Source organism: Pelophylax lessonae (assembly GCF_965119305.1).
Source record: "Pelophylax lessonae genome assembly, chromosome: 3".
In the NCBI taxonomy this organism is placed as follows: domain Eukaryota; kingdom Metazoa; phylum Chordata; class Amphibia; order Anura; family Ranidae; genus Pelophylax; species Pelophylax lessonae.
In genome coordinates this window covers 110,645,956-110,663,255 of record NC_138770.1, presented here as the reverse complement: position 1 = coordinate 110,663,255, position 17,300 = coordinate 110,645,956, and the positions used below count along the sequence as shown (strand labels likewise).

Below are 17,300 nucleotides of genomic sequence, written 5' to 3'. Positions count from 1 at the left end.
AACTACAAGAAACGTCTTACCTCTGTGCTTGCCATCAAGGGTTTCTCCACCAACTACTAAGTCATGTTTTGCTTGGGGATCAAATACTTATTTTACTCACTGAACTACAACTCAATTTATAACATTTATATTGTGTTTTTTTCTGGATTTTTGGTTGATATTCTGTCTCTATCATTTAAAATACACCTGTGATAAAAATTATAGACCCTTCATTTCTTTGTAAGTCGGCAAACCTCCAAAATCTTTTGCCACTAACGCACAGGCCTTATTTTTCTAAGAACAATTTCAAACCCAAACTTTTGTTGCCTAGTCTGGTATACAAAAGGAAGATTAAGAAGCTCTAACGGGTTTTTTTTATTGCATAAGACATATTCAGGAGGTGCAAGGACATATTCATCAATAAAACAGAGAAAACAATAACTCAATGAAATGACTGGCTTTGAAAGGGATGCTCACGTAAAGCAAGGCTCCCCTTTGGTGGGTACTGAGAATGTGAGTCAAAGCATGAAAACATATCAGGAGCGCCACACCAAGTGGTGAAGGAGTCCAAGTTGCTTTAATGATTCATAATAGGAACACATAAAACATTCATTGCATTTTGGGGTTTTAAAACACTCCCCCTTCATCATGGTTTGGATTTAGGTGGATTTAAGGTGGCCATACACTGATGGAACTTTGGCCGGATCGAGAGGGACATGGCTGAATTTCAATCCTCACTCGTCAGAAGTTGATCCTTTGATTGACTTCTGTCAAAGGAACATGCTGGAAAACTTTTGTCAATCAGGGGCTGCAGTTACTAATCAGTTTATTTTGACAGTGGCAGGTCCTGCTGTCACAATATAATGTCCTGGTTGGGGGATTCCTTCATCCACCTCGTTTGTGTAGATGGAAGAATCTGTCGCTTTTTCCAAAAAACGAACCATCTATGTCCAGCTCAAGTGAGACTAGACTAATCTGTAATAAATCAAGCTTGCTTACTTGTGGAATATAGATTAAATGAGCATCCCAATTTGGACAGTGCTCATCTGTGTTGGGGAGATTTACTGTATTTGGTTTCAGTCACTGCTGTCACAGAGGCAATAAGTGAGGGGAAACTAGAGGGTTAGCTCATCTTCACCAAAAAACGACCTATGAAGATAAGGGGCGCCTTTAGATAAAAAACTGTGTAGCTCTGACTAAGGTTGAATTATCCCCATTATAGCCGTTGACCATCTACATACCTGCCAAAGCCTGGCTGAAATCACCCCCCCCCCCCCCCCGAGATAACATCCCCCCATCCTGCCTTGTTGCTAGGATGTTGCTAAGACACTCCCAGCTGTTACTGTTTACTGTCACCATCACTAGAGCGAGCTCCCAACCCCTGTACATGTGTGGTCCACTATCTCTGAATCATCTGGGAGTGTCTTAGCAATGCTCCAGCAATACGGCAGTAGTGGATGATGCCTTGGGAGTTTTTTGGCCAGGCTTCGGGAGGAACGTACATGGCCCATACATATAGAAGAGGCAACTTTAGCCAAAGCTGCACTTTTTTTTTTTTTTTTTTTTTTATCAACAGCCACCCCTGACCTGCACAGGCAGTTTTTGGGTAAAGGTGAACTAACCATTTAAAAGTTTACAGTTGTCACAGCAACAGGAAGTGAGGCAGACCCTTCCAACAAGGACATCAGTTCCAGTGGAAACTGTCAAAGGCCGGATTCCCTTCATTTTGGAAAGATGTCCTTTACTTCCTGTTTTTTTTTTCTACAGGACAGGAAGTGAGGGGAAATCTTCCTAGCTGGGACACAGACAGCAGTAAACACCTTACAGAGGCTCTAATTCTCCCTCACCTCAATCCAAAACGAGAAACGTTGAAGTTTTATCTTTAACTTGCCAGACACCTGCAGGATTTCCCAGTGTTCAACAAGCGGAGCTGTCTTAATAGCATCATGGGCCCCTGGGCAAAGTAATACTCTGGGGGCCCTACCAGCCTGTTCCAATTTACGCACCTACTCTTAAGAATGAAAGTATAAATCATTGATATAAACATTTATTAGTAATTTCTATCAAATCGGTTTTAAACAATAAGAAAACATGCCATAAATCAAAGACTAGTCAACACAAAGGGCACAGTACAGGGTGGGATACGGAGGGCACAGTACAGGGAAGGAAGCAGAAGGGCACAGTACTAGGTGGGATAAGGAGGGCAGAGTACAGGGAGGGAAGCAGAAGGGCACAGTACAGGGAGGGATAAGGAAGGAACAGCACAGGGAGGGAAGCAGAAGGGCACAGTACAGGGTGGGATAAGGATGGCACAGTACAGGGAGGGAAGCAGAAGGGCACAGTACAGGGTGGGATAAGGATGGCGCAGTACAGGGAGGGAAGCAGAAGGGCACAGTACTAGGTGGGATAAGGAGGGCACAGTACAGGGAGGGAAGCAGAAGGGCACAGTAAAGGGTGGGATAAGGAGGGCACAGTACAGGGAGGTAAGCTGAAGGGCACAGTACAGGGTATGATAAGGAGGGCACAGTACAGGGAGGGAAGCAGAAGGGCACAGTACAGGCCGGGATAAGGAGGGCACAGTACAGGGAGGGAAGCAGAAGGGCACAGTAAAGGAAGGGAAGCAGAAGGGCACAGTACAGGGTGGGATAAGGAGGGAACAGTACAGGGAGGGAAGCAGAAGGGGACAGTACTGGGTGGGATAAGTAGGGCACAGTACAGGGAGGTAAGCAGAAGGGCACAGTACAGGGGGGGATCAGGAGGGCACAGTACAGATTCCGGGATGCTGCCCTGCACACGGCCATCCAGGGACAGCTTAGTATAAAGCGTGACTGTCCCGGCAAATCTGGGTCGCTTAGCAAGTATAATGTTATGCAAGATTATCATGGAGCCCCCATGCAGCTGGGTCCCTTGGGCAGTGGCCTTGCATTAAAGTAGATTTAAACCCTCACATATACCCAGTGAAGTGAACAGCCTCAGATGATACACAGAGATGAAGCAAATCTCCCTACACAAATTTTGCATGTATAGCCGCTGTCTTCAGCTTTCTATATTGTTTAGAAAGTGCACATTGTGTTCGAATTTTTCTTCCTGTTTCAGCAGTGGGAGTGGAGTCTAGGCATACACTGTGTGTGAGCTGATTGAAAGAAAGGCACCACCCTCCACATAGGCAAAGGAAGGACGAGACTTGCAGAGCTGTGCTGTAAATAGATCAGCTCTCCACATATCTATCTCTAATGCCTCGTACACACGCAACGATTGTTGGCCGTGAATTTTCGGCCAACGTCCGATCTGCCGATTTTCGGCTTGTTAGTATGAGGCTTCCGACAACCGACTCAGACTTTTCGGCCGAAACAAATCTGGTGTGCATGCTATAAAATTTTTGTTGGCCGTCAACAGAACGGCCGATTTTCCGTCAGTCAGTACAGATTTCGGCAGACAAAAATCTGATGAGCAAGACTGGGCATGCTCAGAGAAGAAAAAACACACAGAAAGTAAACCAGCACATGACATCACTTCTGAAGTTGTTTTTTGTTGGCCGAGAAAATTTGTGTGCAGTCTAGAGCACATTTCAACCAACACAACAACACTGGACAAAAGACGGCCGATCGGTCGGCCGATAATCGTTGCGTGTGTATGAGGCACAAGTCCTTTCCCCAACACAAATTTCCAGCTGCTTTGTTCTCCTGTGTTCGAGAACTTGTCAGAAGGAACAGAGCAGCAGAAAGACAGAGGACTTAGGGCTTTGGAGAGAGAAAATAAACACTACAGATATATGTGCCCAGGTCAAATTTCATGAATGGGGTTTACATCACCTTTAAGATGGCCCTGTCAACAAGCATTTCCTACATTTTCGTAGATGGCTAGTAAGGTATTCAGAAATCATTTCAGTCACCACTTAAAAGAGAACTAAACCCCTCCATTGGTTTAAAAAGAAAAAAAAAAACTAACTCACATTTGCTTGTGCTCGCAATCAAACTGTCAAACCATCAAATGGCTGGCATCATAACTGATTGCATGTGCAGCACCATGGCCATTGCAGATCTAACATAGTCTTAACATGGCAGCTTGCTTGGCTGAAAAGGTGGTTTTCTTCGGCTTTAACTCTCAATAAGAATGTAAATACATATAAAATATAAAGTGTGCCCATTTTTAACAGAGCCACCATACTCTTCAGCTAAGTCCCAAGACCCTTCTTCAAAACCTCCATCCAACTGCAGGTGACACCTTTCCACAGCACCATGCATGCTGGGTAAGTGGACAAACCAGAATAAGGCCAACCATCTCATACAAGAGCCCCAATAAATCCAAAAGACACAAAGATTTAATAATTTATTACAAAAAAATAGAATACAATCAGCAGAATTAGAAAAATAAGACACTTTTCTACATCATTTCTACGGATAAAGCTATTAACCAGACACATAAAATGGTTGTGCTTTACAATTTTCCAGTAAGAAGAGAAATTTCAGATATGGAACACACATATACAGAACAATCTAAATGGAGTGTTATTCCCAGACAGCATAATAGACCCCCTGAAATCAGACATCTATTACAATTGTGCTTAAGTATACATAGTTCAGGCCTTGTACACAGTACATAGTGGGACTTTTATTCATTTAGGGGGAGATTTGCTAAAACTGGAGCACTCAGAATCTGGTGCAGCTGTGCATAGTAACCAATCAGCTTCTATCTTCAGCTTGTTTAAGCTTTGACAATAAAACCTAGAAGCTGATTGGTTACTATGCATAGCTATACCAGTTTAAGGCCCCTTTCAAAAGGGGTGGAATCCATTTTTATCCGCTTTCCTCAGCAGAGAGTGGGCAGATGACCGGTCCGTGTCTGCTCTGTTCATGCAGAGAGGACACAGCCTGCTCGGTTCTATGGGCAGTCAGATGAAAATGGACCGGCTGTCCGTTTACCCCTGACTGCCCTCTGATCTGATCCAGCCAGACGGAGGGGAATAGATACCTTTCTGTTTGTTTTTGCCGGATCGGAGATAGCCAGGTGTAAACAGACAGTCAGCCTGTTTACATCTGACTGCCCATAGAACAGAATGGAGGGTCCGGTTAGGTCTGCCTGAAAAACTGACAGACGGACCCGATCGGATCACTCGGGTCAAAGGGGCCTTAGTAAATTTCCACCTGTATGTCAAAAGCAAGCCAGCTGAGGGGTTGTCCACACCAGATGCTGCATTGATTAATACAGGCTCAGCGCTGGACAATGAGAAAACCATTGTCCTCTATGTTATTCACACCATACAAGTTCGTTATTGTGCACTGCAATGGGTTACAGTGCATATCAGCACATTGCAATGAGTTGAACAAGGTGATTTTTTTTTTTAATGTAAAGAAATAAAAGTTAAACATTTTTCAACACTGCAATGCATTGTAGTATTTAGGGCAGAAGTGAATTTTTAAGTCTCTTCTGCCAAAAACTCTTTCTCCTAGCAATTCTTTAATTTTGTGTGTGAGCAATTCCTTTGGCGCAGTGTCCAGTGTAAGATCCTACTTCGGCTCCACGCTAGCCGATATATCACCTCGTTCTGCGGCTCCCAGCAAAGATTTGAATGCTAGCTGTAAAGTAAAGTCCCTTATGCATCCCTGACAGCTCCAGTGTCTGCAAGGACCCATTCCCTAAGCTCCCACATGCTATTTTAAGTGGAACTAAATGTAAAAAGTTAAAAATTGTAAAGAGGCAGGCTTTTTATTGCTTGCAGAAGGAACATGTAATGCCTTTGTGTCAAAGAACTATCCTTGGTGTCATGCCACTGACTCTACCAACTGGAACTGGACCAGGAACTACAAGGACACCCTCAGATGAGAGGTCAAATAGCCACAGCTCAAGGAAGCCCTCTTGGTGAGTCCTGGTTTAGAATGGTTGCATTTAGAGGATAGGGCATGGTGGGTTTGGTTAGTTCAAGATCAACTATAAAGCACAAATATATTGTCTCATTGCCCCCTCTGAACAGAATAAAAAATACTCACCTTCTGAAACAGAAACTGCTGTATGCCACCAAGGAAGTTCTGGCTTCTCTATCGAAAGGTAACTCTAAAGCCTCGTACACACGAAACTAATTTCTGCCGACCGGTCGTCCATCTTTTGTCCAGAGTGGTGTCTGTTGGTTGGAATGTGCCTAGACTGCACACGAATTTTCCCGCACGACAAAATTCTACTTCAGAAGTGATGTCATGTGTTGGATTGCTTTCTTTGTGTTCTTTCATCTCTGAGCATGCCCAGTCTTGCTCATAAGATTTTTCCCCAGCGAAATCTGTACTAATGAGACGAAAATCGGACGTGTTTTGACGGTCGACAAAAATTATATAGCCTGCACACCAGGATTTTTTCGGCCGAAAAGTCGGAGTCGGTTGTCGGAAGCACCATATTAACAAGCCGAAAATCGGCAGATCGGTCATCGGACTAAATTTCCCGGCCGAATTTCTACTTGTGTGTACGAGGCTTAAGATTACAGAAGTGGCCTGTTCCTTCCCTTGCAGTTTTAGGAGGGAAGAAGTCTGTGTGGCGGGTGTGCACACCCATTATAATGACAGACTGGTTTATAATAATAAATAGGTACATGCTTTTCACTGCTTACAACGCCATTGTAGGTAGATATATTTAAAGGAGAACTTCAAAATTACCTCTAAATCTGGCCATAAACCTGTATATATCTGGTATATACCATATGCCAGGTCTGGAGAAAATTAAGGATTTCAAAATGAATTGACTCGATGGCAAGAAACAATGCTCTCAAAATGTCTGCACAAATGTTGAACCAAATTCTACTGGTGTATCGCCAGTGTGACAGTACGAGGTCCTGCCACTGTGAAATGGAACTAGAAGTGGCAAAAGGTTAGCACGCATGCAGAGTATGGGGCCCTGAAATACAATTTTAGAGCTGAGGAAACGTATCTTTTGGTTTTCTCTGAGTTTTGGAATTCCTGAAAAGGGTCCCGGAGTTTGGAGACTTTGAAGAGAGGGAAGAAGTCCCCAACCCAGTGTCCAGGTCTTGCAGAGGACCAGCAGTCTGTGTGGAAGGTGTGCACACCCATTATAATGACAAGCTTGCTCATAATAATAAAAAACGTACATGCTTTTCACTCCCTTCAAGAGCATTTTAGGGTAATATATTTAAAGGATAAGGTCAAGACTGCTTCTAAATCTGGCCATATATATCAGTAGAATTTTGCTCATTGTGTAACGTTCATTCAAGTTTCTATTGGTTAATGATGTCAAACAACAATTGTTTTGGACTGTGATGATGAGAAAATTTGAAGGATGGAAATTCCTTTCTCAAACAAATGAAATTCCAACTGAGTGTGATTTTTGTTTGAGAAAAATTGCACACATTGTAATAAAATATGCTAGGGACAAAAGAAACCTGGACCAAATTTTAAGTATTTTGAACGAAATTAATTTTGACTCAATGACAAGTAAGAATGCTCTCAATTTCTGCACAAATGAACTAAATTTTACTGGTATATGGCCAGTGTGACAGTACGAGGAGGTCCTGCCACTGTGAACATGGAAGTAGAAGTTAAATATGGTTAGCACATATGCAGAGTATGGGGCTCTGAAATATAATTTTAGAGCTGAGGAAAGGTATCTTCTTTTGGTTTTCTCTGAGTTTTGGTATTCCTAGATTGGGTTCCGGAGTTAGGAGACTTCAAAGAGATTAAAGGCCCGTACACACGCACCGATTGTTGGCTGTAAATTTTCGGCCAACGTCCGATCGGCCGATTGTCGGCTTGTTAGTATGATGCTTCCGACAACCGACTGCGACTTTTCGGCCGAACAAAATCTGTTGTGCACGCTATAAAGTTTTTGTTGGCCGTCAACAGAACGGCCGATTGTTCGTCAGTCAGTACAGATTTCAGCAGACAAAAATGTGATGAGCAAGACTGGGCATGCTCAGAGAAGAAAAAAACACAGAAAGTAAACCAGAACATGACATCACTTCTGAAGGTGGTTTCTGTCGGCCAACAAAAGTCCAGTGCAAGTCTAGAGCACATTTCAACCAACACAACAACACTGGACAAAAGACGGCCGATCGGTCGGCCAACAATTGGTGCGTGTGTATGGGGCATTAGGAGGGAAGAAGTCTCCAACCCAGTGCCCTGGTCTTGCAGAGGACCAACAGTCTGTGTGGCAGGTGTGCAGACCTATGTTAATGACAGACTTGTTCATAGCTCAGGTGTGCTCTGCTCAGGAGACCGCAGTCCACGCTGAAGACAGGAGATTCCTTGTCCAGAGGGCTGAGAGAGTCAAGACAACTAAGTGAGTCTAGGGGACTATCTAGAGATCTCGGAGGACAGAGAGTCAAGGGTGTCAGAGAGGGCATTGGGAGGGCCTGTACAGCCAAGTGTCGTGAGCCAGGAAATCTTGAGGAGCTGAGAAAGATGCACAGAAACACAAAAGATACTGTGTGAGATGGTCTGAGGGACCAATTAAAAGTCCAAAGTCTAAGGCTTCGGTGGCTTATTATTTTTATTGTGCCCATTTTTGATGGTGACACCCCCTGCATGGGCAACTGTTTTTTTTTTTTTTTTGAACCTTGAATTTATTTATTAAAAGTGGGCTGATAAATGCTAAAAACACAGTTTGGACTTGCATGGACTCACTAAAATGACTTCTACCACTGAGCTAACAACCCCCCACATATCAAAAAGACTTTAAGGATATGCTCACCTTTGGAACATGTTTTATGTGCCACCCATACTTAGGGTAGAACATGTAAATTTTTCCAGCTCCCGCCTTCTTTTCCCCCAATCCCCCCCCCATCCTGTGACTGCGAGCAGGGGATCTTCTTCCCACACCCGCTGTCAAAAAACAGAGCAGCTGTATGGGGCTCCACCCACACGACTGCCTCATTTATTCACAGAGTACGGGCAGACAGTGCACTGAGAGTCTGCAGGATCCTGGCATTGCACCCACAATCTGCTGATTTTGGGTGCAATGCCTTACAGAGTGCAGGAGTAAAACAAAAGAATACATGCACATTTTTTTGTTACCTGCAAAAAGATGTGCATTTATTATTTTTTTGGTAAAAGGTAAACTTATGGGCCATACACACTAGAAGATTTTCTGAAGACTTTTTCCTTTAGATTTACCAAAACCATATAATATGAGGTCAAACCTAAACACTTTCAATTTGTATGCAATCAGGCAGGCCCTGGCACTACATAGAAAAGGTAAATCTGAAGGAAAAAGTCTTCAGAAAATCTTATAGTGTGTATGGCTCTTTAGCCTTTAAAGCAAAACTAAACCCACCGATTTAACGGTTTACCAAAACAGTTACATTCAAGGCATGCTGTGAATTAGAATTCTCACAGTGGTTTGTGCCCTCAACCAAACTGTCAAGCCATCAAATGTATGATGTCAAGACTGATCACATGTGCAGCACTTTGTGATTTGAGGCTAAGATGGCAGCTTCTTTAGCTGTAAAAGGTCATAAGAGATAAGTTCTGCTTTAAGGGCTCATTTACACAGAAACACATGGCTGTACACCACCCAGATCAGGGTATTTCAGCAGTGAGTATGGCTAGGTATTTAGATTCATCTGCCTGTACAAATCAATGACAGGCTGAGAGACTCCACAGCTGTTGGCATGTAATTGCACATAGACCAAGCTTATCTGCGGTTAGGGACAAGTGAGGGGTGCTGGACACACACTGCATACAGAGCCGCTCATCTGTCCCTAGCTGGAGGACGTGTCAGCCTGTCATTGGTTTATACAGGCTTTTGTCCACAGATGATCACAAACATCTGGCTCTACCCACCATAGATCTATGGTGACATGGGCAGTGTATAAACATAAACAGCTATGAGAATGAGCCCTTACAGTTAATATTTAACTTATCATTAAATATATCAAGCCTGTGTAAGCAGTGATTAGCACCTACTTGTCAGGGAAGGGTGTCACTACACAAAGCAGGCCAATTCAGATACTACTTGGCTGGACATTACATCAAATCAGCCCCACGCTGGCTCTGAATCCTTCTACAGTGCCATGCACAGATACTTCCTCTGGGCTGCTCTATACACAGCCTGAAAAAAATATAAACTAAAATGGAAAATAATTTAATAAGTTAGATACTATACACATTCCTTACATCAAAATAATTAAATATATTCATTTTAAGCAGTAAAATTCCAGGAACAATAAAGCTGGCCATGCACTGATGGAAATTTGTCCGGTCCCTGCTGGATCAGTGTGCGGGATCCTGTGCTTGACAAAATTCGATTTAATATAAATTCTGTCAAAGGGACATGTTGGAAATGTTTCCATTGATCAGCAGCTGCAGCCAATCAGCTGCTGCCACTGATCAGTGTATTCTGACAGCGGCGGGTTGCAGCTGTCAGGCCCCTTTCACATGGGGGGACTCGGTCTGCTAATCCCCTGCTGGTCAGAGAAGAGCGGACAGATGACACATCTGTGTCCACTCAGTTTCTGCAGAGCAGATGCGGACATTAGCTCGTTCTGCTGCATGGGCAGGTTGGGAGTTAACTGACTCTGCTGTCTGTTTACACAGGACTACCTCTGATCTGATCCGCCTAGGAGGGGGACAGATCCCCTTCTGTTTTAGCGGGCCGGACTGGATTGTTGGTAGGCGGGTGTAAACAGACAAAAATCAGTTTACTCACGCCTGTCCGTAAGGGGTGAACAGAGGGTCTGATCACGTCTGGCTGAAAAACCTGACAGGCGGATCTGAACAAACCGTTCATGCAAAAAAGGGCCTCAAGCCCCGTACACACGTACCGATTGTCGGCCGTAAATATTCGGCCGACGACCGATCGGCCGATTGTAGGCTTGTTAGTATGATGCTTCCGACAGCCGACAGCGCATTTTCGGCCGAACAGAATCTGTCGTGCAGGTATTAAAATTTTTGTTGGCCAACACCAGAACGGCCGATTGTTCGCCAGTCAGTACAGATTTCGGCCGACAAACAGCAGATTAGCAAGACTGGGCATGCTCAGAAAAGAAAAAAGACAAGGAAAGTTAACCATCACATGACATCACTTCTGCAGTCGGCTGTTGTTGGCCGACAAAATTCGTGTGCAGTCTTTTGCAGTTTTCAGCAGACACGACAGCCCTGGACAAAAGACGGCCGATCGTTCGGTCGACGATCAGTACGTGTGTACGAGGCTTAAGGGTGCAATTTCCCCTGGGAGGGGGCAGGGTTGGATTGCCCTTCATCCACCTGATTTGTGTGGATGGCTGAACAAAAAACAAAATGAACCGTACATGGTCAGCCAAACTTTAGATTACAATAATAAAACAGAAACAAAAAAATGTGGCAAATTTGTGAGAGAGTGGGCACAGCCATATTTCTTCATTCCATATGCAGGCTCTGCTTCCTTCTTAGCAATGCTGAACAATGACTGTACTTTACTGCTCCCCTCTCTCATTACAAGTCAGGCCTGACTGGACAGAAAGCAAAAGGCTCTAAAAATCCAACCGGGCTTATCTCAGCAGATATAAAGCAGGGCTACTAGTCATGTTCTTTTTATACAGTAATCTAATTATGGAACAGCAAATGAGTACAAATGTAAAAATTGCAGTAAAGAAAGAAAATACCCCAAAATGTGTAAATGTGAAAAACACACCATAATTTCCCTTTAAGCCACAGACTATTAGAGCCTTATATAAAACAGGGTAAGTGCATAGGACATAGTAGACAGCCGGATTTATGTGAGAGTGCAGCTCAGCTGGAACTACTTGTCATATCTATTGCACCATAAAAAGGGCACCTGTCTGTGCACACAGGTGAGGAGCAGTGCTAAAGACAATGAAGTCATTTTGGAATCCATATGCACTGGATTAGCAACATCACAGTGCTATACAGGTACATAAAAAAAAAAAAAAAAGCCTATGCACAAAAGGCCATTAGGACACGTCAACAAGACCTGAAAGAAAATACCAAGAGTGCCCAAGACCCTCTTCTAAAAATGCCAGGTGCCTGGCTGTCTGGAGTCGCTGACCTGGAACAAGCAAGCTGCAACCAAAGGCAGAGTGATCTCAGAATCCCTGAAATGCATTCTCAGGCAGTCTCAATACTTTGATACAGGTTTCCTTTCAAAGACACAGATCAATTGTCATCATTAGGGCTAGGTCCATCCAGATCCAATGTACCATTTATAGGCTGGAAGTCTGAATCTCTTCTTATATCTCTTGGAAACTCTGATGATCCAGAGGTATCACCACGGAAGGGGTCTCATTTTTGCTGCTGGAATATCCCTTTATGTCATATTACACAGCAGAAGGAGTAGGACCTCTCTGCTTGGCATTGGCCTTGAGGGAGAAGCAAGGCTGGGAACTCAAGACATGGGGTCCATTTATTAAATATGGAGAGTGCAAAATCTGGTGCAGCTGTGCATAGAAACCAATCACCTTCCAGTTATTTTTGTCAAAGCCTAATTGAACAAGCTGAAGCTAGAAGCGGATTGGCTACAATACACAGCTGCACCAGATTTTCCAGTTTTAGTAAATCAGCCCCATGGTCTCAAGCTCAGTTCACACCTATGTCGTTTGCCTTTGATCACTTTCTGCAGTGCTTTTTGCTAGGCGTTTTGCATTTCTTAGGCTTTTTTTTTCTTTTCATGGCCAGTTTGTTGTTGGCAGATTAAAAAATGCAAATCCTGGCAAAAATCGCACTACATGCTGTTCTGCAGCTTCTCTGTGCAAGTCTATTGAACCAAAAAGCAAAAAAAGCACAGTTTTCAGTTTATAAAATCCCTGACCCTTTCCAAAAACGCAGCAGCTAAAAAAAGCATAGATGTGAACGTGTTCCATAGGAAACCATGTTAAATGGACTGTAGCGTGTTTCTGCAAAAAGCACCAAAAACCGCATAGGTGTGAACCGAGCCTCACTGCCAGCTGAATGCTTCTGATCCAGGCACCCATTCTAGTATGCTTTCTGGTGCCGATAACTAGACATATCGCATGCCAGCCTTTGTTACTGACATACTGGTGAGAATTCAGTACAGCATTTGTGCCACTTTTATGGGGGTATGGCCCAAAGAGGTTTAAGGCGCTGGGAAACGGGGTGCTGCTTAAGATCATGTGACTGCCGTGATTGGCTGCCAGGGCGGTCACGTGGTCCGAAAATGTTTCGGTTAAGGCTCGGTTCACACTACGTCGCTCCGACTTAGGGGGTGACCTGTAAAGTCGTGTGCAGCGCGAGTTTGGCGCGACTTGCATGGACTTCATAAAATGAATGTCTATGCAAGTCGCCCCGAAGTAGTACAGGACCCTTTTTCTAAGTCGGAGCGACTTGTGTCACTCCTATTAGAACAGCTCCTGTACCAGTCAATGGACCGCGACAGTGCGTGACTTGTCAGGCTGACCAAGTCGTCTGACAAGTCGGACTAGTGTGAATGGACACTTAGGGGATGGTAACTGTGCTGGGAGCGTGCATCATGTGCGCTCTCAGCACAGGTTTATACACAGCAATGCAAATATGCGGCCGCTTGGTGCTAAGAACCAGGCGCTGAGAGGCCGCATACTTGATTACTGCTGCCCCAAGGAGGTTAAAAGATCCTGCGCCACATTCAAAAAGCCCTGCCGTCATTTTTTCTAGCTTTACCAAAATAGGTGACAGATTCAGGTAGTTCTTAGAGAAGTCCAGCCCAACACTAAAATCTCTACATCTATAGACCTCCACGATCGAATACCTTTTGTAAAGTCGATCTGACCTGATCCCACGCTGAGCTGTCAGCCGCGGATTCGCTGTGTAGGCAGGTGCAGAGGACACAGCCGACAAAAGGAAGCCCAACAGTAAGTCCATGGGTGACGTCACTAACCATTCATTTCACAGCCATTGTCGGCCATGACCTCTACAGAGCTTCTGTCATTGGAGATCGAGTCAGATCCACTTCACTAAAGGTAAGTATTCTGATTTCTTCTTTACAAGGATATATAGGTAGGTTAGTGTTAGGTCGTGGAGGTCTATAGATGTAGCAATTTTAGTGTTAGGTTGGACTTCTCCTTTAATACTGGCGTTTTGGTGGCAAACTCAAAACAAATTACCTCCAGTTTGTAGAGAATGAAACCGGAGGTAATTAAGGCATCCTTCATGCAAGGTGTACTACAGTCTACGCCCATGTGAAGGCAGTGTTTACCGTCATAGGGATGAATGGGTTTTCTTTGCATCCCAATGCAGGCAGTCCCATTGATGTCAAGTGGAATGTAGTGGGTGCATGGACACAGCTGCTCCTCCAAATTTGACATCCTTGGAGATACACAGCCCTGAACTCACACAGTCTGTGTTCAGGGCCGTGCACCTGCACCCACTTGGATGTCAAATTGGGAGCAGCAGCTGTGTCTGTGTGGCCGTTGTGTCCCAATTGAAGTGAATGGAACGGGCTGCATTGGAGTTGCATAGAATACCCATTCTTTCCTATGCGGGTATACACAACCCTCACTTTGATGTAAGCTGTAGTACATGCCGAGTGAGCGAGGCCTAGGACCAATTCAAAGTTGGCGTACAGAGACAGGCAGAATGTTCATTTTATGGTTATGTTAACGTTTACGTTAAAGTCGGCCAAAAACCATTGCACTGATACTTTTGCACCAATTTCAAAAACGTTCCCAATGTTGAGCCCCATGAGATATAAGCTAGAGGACAGTCAGTAATCCAACCCATGAGGATCCACCAAAAGGTGAAATTTAACTTCTGGATGGCTGTTACCTTTATGATTCATTTTCAAGGACCACGTATATACGAGGGTTCTTCAAAACGTTTCTGCACTTTTTTTTAACTCTATTAAACATTTTAAAAAAGTGCGGAAACTTTTTGAAGACCCCTTGTATATTGTCAAAAGTGCTTTTATTCCTGTGCTCAAATTTTTCTAAAATCACCCAATTAAAGGATCGTCGTCATCCTGCAACCTCAGCCGTGTGAACGAACGTCCTGAAGGCAATTTCTTCTTGAACATGATCACAATACAAGTCAAAGTGGTGAACACCATGAGGGTGCCCATCACAATGCCGATGGCTTCTGGGAGCCGGATGCACCACTGGTCGCTCAGCAAACACTTGGTGTTGGAGAGTGATCCATTGTTGGCTTCAGGCTTCAGTCCAAGAATGTGGCACATCATGGGGTACACGTCCACACTGTTTATAGAGCCCATTTTATAGTCCTTGTGGAAGGCTGGTCCGTGGGCAGCTAGGAAAGGGTGCATGCTATGGAGGTTGTTGTCATAACCGTGGTTTCCCACTGCAATACATAGAAAAAGGTTACCATAAATTTTCAAAAAAATCATAGGAAAAGAGATTCCAAATACACAAACTCTTCACCATTTATTCTTTCCATACCCTATTTCACCCAAACACTGTATGCCAGGACTTCCCTACTACGTGATATGGAGTTATATATTACATTTATAGGGTTTCATGCCAAGGCTATGCAATAAAATAATCAATTATACTCAAATTTACTACAAAACACATATTACACATTGAAACCTTGCTGATGATATAGAAAGCAGAATAACACATCCAAGCCACACAAGACTCCCAAGTCACACAACCATTCCCCTTAACAACATTGTAGGTGCAAATAACCATTGTCCATGTATACAGTATATATATCATTTTCACCTTGAAATGGATGAAAATGGTTCCATTTCCACAGTCTATGTTGCTCTAAATCAAAAGTCTCCAAACTTTCTAAACAAAGGGCCAGTTTTCTGTCCTTTAGACTTCAGTAGGAGGAGGAATAGTGCCCCATCTTTGGTGTCAGTAGAAGAAATAGCACCCCATTGTTGGGGTCAGTGGGGCTAATAGTGCTCCATTGTTGGTGTCAGTAGAAGGAATAGTGCTCCATTGTTGGTGTCAGTAGAAGGAATAGTGCTCTATTGTTGGTGTCAGTGGAAGGATTAGTGCTCCGTTGTTGGTGTCAGTGGAAGGATTAGTGCTCCGTTGTTGGTGTCAGTGGAAGGATTAGTGCTCCGTTGTTGGTGTCAGTGGAAGGAATAGTGCTCCATGGTGGGTGTAAGTAGAAGGAATAGTGCTCCATTGTTGGTGTCAGTAGAAGGAATAGTGCTCCATGGTGGGTGTCAGTGGAAGGAATAGTGCTCCATTGTTGGTGTCAGTAGAAGGAATAGTGCTCCATGGTGGGTGTCAGTGGAAGGAATAGTGCTCCATGGTGGGTGTAAGTAGAAGGAATAGTGCTCCATGGTGGGTGTAAGTAGAAGGAATAGTGCTCCATGGTGGGTGTAAGTAGAAGGAATAGTGCTCCATTGTTGGTGTCAGTAGAAGGAATAGTGCTCCATGGTGGGTGTCAGTGGAAGGAATAGTGCTCCATGGTGGGTGTAAGTAGAAGGAATAGTGCTCCATGGTGGGTGTCAGTGGAAGGGATAGTGCTCTATTAATGGTGTCAGAGGGAGGAATTGTGCCCCATCTTTGGTGACTGTAAAAGGAATAGTGCCCCATCGTTGGTGTCAGTGTAAGGAATAGTGCTACATTGTTGGTGTCAGCGTAAGGAATAGTTCCCCTATTGCTGGTGTCTGTGAAAGGAATAGTGTCCCATCATTGAAGTCAGTGCGAGGAATAGTGCCCCGTCATTGGTGTCACTGGAAGGAATAGTGCCCCACTGTTGGTGAGAAGAATAGTATATCATTAGTGAGTGGGAGGAATAGTGCCCTGTTCTTGGTGTCAGTGGGAGGAATATTGTCCCATCATTGAAGTCAGTGGTAGGAATAGTACCCCATCCTTGGTGTAAATGGGAATAATAGTGTCCCATCATTAGTGTCAGTGGCAGGAATAGTGTCCCATTTTTAATGTCAGTGGGAAGAATAGTGCCCCATTGTTGGTGTCAGTTGGAGGAATAATGCCCCATCATTGGTGTCAGTGGGAGGAATAGTGCCCCATCATTGGTGTCAGTGGGAGGAATAGTGCCCCATCATTGGTGTCAGTGGGAGGAATAGTGCCCAATCATTGGTGTCCATGGGAGGAATAGTGCCCCATCATTGGTGTCAGTGGGAGGAATAGTGCCCCATCATTGGTGTCAGTGGGAGGAATAGTGCCCCATCATTGGTGTCAGTGGGAGGAATAGTGCCCCATCATTGGTGTCAGTGGGAGGAATAGTGCCCCATCATTGGTGTCAGTGGGAGGAATAATGCCCCATCATTGGTGTCAGTGGGAGGAATAGTGCCCCATCATTGGTGTCAGTGGGAGGAATAATGCCCCATCATTGGTATCAGTAGAAGGAATAGTGCCCCATTCTTCGTGTGAGTGGGAGGAATAGTGCCCCATTCTTGGTGTCAGTGGGTGGAATAATGCCCCATCGCTGGTGTCCGTGCAAAGAATAGTGTCCCAT

General features: G+C 44.3%; 1 protein-coding gene across 2 annotated transcripts in view; it reads right to left on the bottom strand.

The window, feature by feature from the left end:
* Positions 1-14,505: 14,505 nt before the first annotated feature.
* ENPP4 (ectonucleotide pyrophosphatase/phosphodiesterase 4) overlaps positions 14,506-17,300 on the bottom strand; it is a 39,105-nt gene continuing 36,310 nt past the window's right edge. For both annotated transcript variants that reach the window (XM_082251681.1, XM_082251680.1), the window contains exon 4: positions 14,506-15,197. In XM_082251681.1, coding sequence (XP_082107807.1) covers positions 14,836-15,197 — 362 coding nt within the window. In that variant the 3' untranslated portion in view covers positions 14,506-14,835. The remainder of the gene's footprint in view (positions 15,198-17,300) is intronic.